Source organism: Leptonychotes weddellii, chromosome 8 (assembly GCF_054177405.1).
Source record: "Leptonychotes weddellii isolate Sample4059 chromosome 8, ASM5417740v2, whole genome shotgun sequence".
NCBI lineage: Eukaryota > Metazoa > Chordata > Mammalia > Carnivora > Phocidae > Leptonychotes > Leptonychotes weddellii.
The window spans coordinates 54,196,904-54,199,366 of NC_138376.1; the positions used below are offsets into that span (position 1 = coordinate 54,196,904).

Here is a 2,463-nt window from a genome sequence, read left to right on the forward strand (position 1 = left end):
AGGACCACTTGAGGGAGCCACAGCCGCTGGTCCATAAAGCAGACGCAAGGAGTACGGAACTCAGGAAGCCTGCACCTAATCGATCAGCAAAAAAAAAAAAAAGAGTTTGCCAATCATCTCTGGGTGAGCTTGTGGAGAAACTTGCAATCTCATATACTGCTGCTGGGTGCAAAATTATTTCAACCCCTGTGGAAGGCAGTTTGGTAATAGCAAGCAAAATTATGTATACGATTTCCTCTCTGGACCAGCAATTTTCCCTCTATTTATAGGCCTACAGAGTACTTGCACACTTGCGAAACAATGACCTTGAAGGTATTCACCACAGCTATGGAAAGCCAAAGATTGGGAACAACCCAAAAATTCTTTGGTAGGGAACCAATAAAATGGAATCATGCCCAACTATAAGGGAGGGAAAGAATCTACATTTATGATTGTAACTGTATTTTAAAAAAAACTCTGGAATGAAAGAGTACACAAGAAAATAAAGCTTTTTATTTTTGGAAAGTAGAAGTATGTACATAAATGGATAATTATGAGGATAATTTTTTTATAATCCTATAATGGATAGGAAACTTTTCTATCATTTTGGTATTCTGATCCATATGAATGTAGTATCTATTAAAAATTTATAAGTAAATGTAAATATTAGTGTTACTTAAGAAAATGCTGTTTATTCCAATATAACAACAAGTACTCTCCACTTAGTCCATAGTTCTGTCTCATTATATTGCATATCAGCTCGTGGTCTTCTATTAAGCTTACAAGCATATAAAACTACTACCCTCTGTCTCTGTCAAATAAATAAAATCTTAAAAAAACAAAAACTACTACACTGAGAAGGTACTGACATTTCCATGTTTTGGAAAATACTTGCTTTTCATTTTACACATGTCAACCTATTATAGAGTTATTTTTAAAAAAGAATCCAGGTCAGGGGTGCCTGAGTGGCTCAGTCGGTTTTAAGTGTATGCCTTTGGCTCAAGTCATGATCCCAGGATCCTGGGATCGAGCCCCTCATCGGTCTCCTTGCTCAGTGGGGGAGCCTGATTCTCCCTCTGCCTGCCACCCCCCCCTGCTTGTGTTCTCTCTCTGACAAATAAATATATAAAATCTTAATAAAAAAGAATCAAGGTCAGTTCCAGACAATATCACATTTCCCCTAAAATTGACTGGGTTTTGATCAAAGCTGCATCTCAAAACCAAACTCCTATGCCTTTTTTTTTTTTTTTTTAATTTATTTGACAGAGAGAGACACGGAGAGAGAGGGAACACAAGCAGGGGGAGTGGGAGAGGGAGAAGCAGGCTTCCCACGGAGCAGGGAGCCCGATGTAGGGCTCGACCCCAGGACCCTGGGATCATGACCTGAGCCGAAGGCAGACGCTTAACGACTCGCTTAACGACTGAGCCACCCAGGCACCCCCTCCTATGCCTTTTAACCCTAACCATGTGTGCTCTTGGACCTTTTTCTAGCTTTGAAGGTTTTATTTAAGGGTTAAGGTCAAGGGCCACCTTGGCTGTGATGTTATCACCAATACTTCAAACATCAAGGAGCTATTTATTTAAAATTTTATTTTAATTAGCAAACCTGGGGGGAGGGGGGAGCCACATTAGGACTCAGAGACAAAGGTGGAGACCCAAAAATCAGCTGGTTTTTCCTTGTCAGGCCGGAGCAGAATTTCAACCCGACCACATCCATTCCAACTCTGGAGACAATTTACTCTTTAAATCCTGATCCAGGTACGTTGGTTGCAAACTGGCTTCACTTCATCCAAGGACCTAGCTCTAGGGCTTTCATGGCATCCTCAAGTTTGAGCATCCCTGCACCAGAAAGCAACAAGTGTGCATGAGGGGAGAGGGTAAGAGCCTGGACAGTTCTCAGCCTCTTTCAGGGTTCCTTTCTGGGACTTCCCAGCCTGGCATTCTGCACCTGGGATTCTTGGGAACGTCAGAAGGTGGGGCCGCTGAGCCCATTCCAATATCCCCCAAGAAGCTAGGGGGAGTGTTGGGAGGGAGGGTAAGAACTGGGATCAGGTCTCAGGTAACACTTCCCTATGAGGCCAGGCCGCCTCCCACTGGTCTCACTCCAGGGTCTCTAGAACCAACAGACGCTATTACAGCATCTCAGGGGCAGCCCAGATATGGAGGGCCGCCCCTGGTGAAGCTGAGGTGCGGGTGCTGGTTGCGGGGAGAAGAGAGGGAGAGAGGAGAAAAGGGCTACAGGAGAGGGAGTAAAACCACCCACGCGTCCCCAGGCCAAAGCACCTCGTCCCCAAGCCTCTCACCTCGTTCCTGTCGCTGGCGGTGCCATTCGGCCATGGACTGGAGCATCCACTTGGCCCTGAGCTTATACAAGTAAGAGCCATAAACCACGATCTCCGTGAGCTCCGAGGATTCCAGAACCTTTAGCTCGAGCATGACTTTGCTCACTTGCTCGATGTACGGGATTCGAGATCCAGCTGGGCC

At 45.2% G+C, this 2,463-nt stretch overlaps 1 protein-coding gene across 1 annotated transcript; it reads right to left on the reverse strand.

Annotated features, from left to right (window-relative positions):
- Window positions 1–1,314: 1,314 nt before the first annotated feature.
- On the reverse strand, window positions 1,315–2,460 carry LOC102730193 (developmental pluripotency-associated 5 protein; the record flags this gene model as incomplete). Its single annotated transcript, XM_081827506.1, has 2 exons — window positions 1,315–1,818; window positions 2,283–2,460. Coding segments are annotated over 2 exons (237 nt in total), but the record flags the coding sequence as incomplete, so codon positions are not given.
- Window positions 2,461–2,463: the final 3 nt, after the last annotated feature.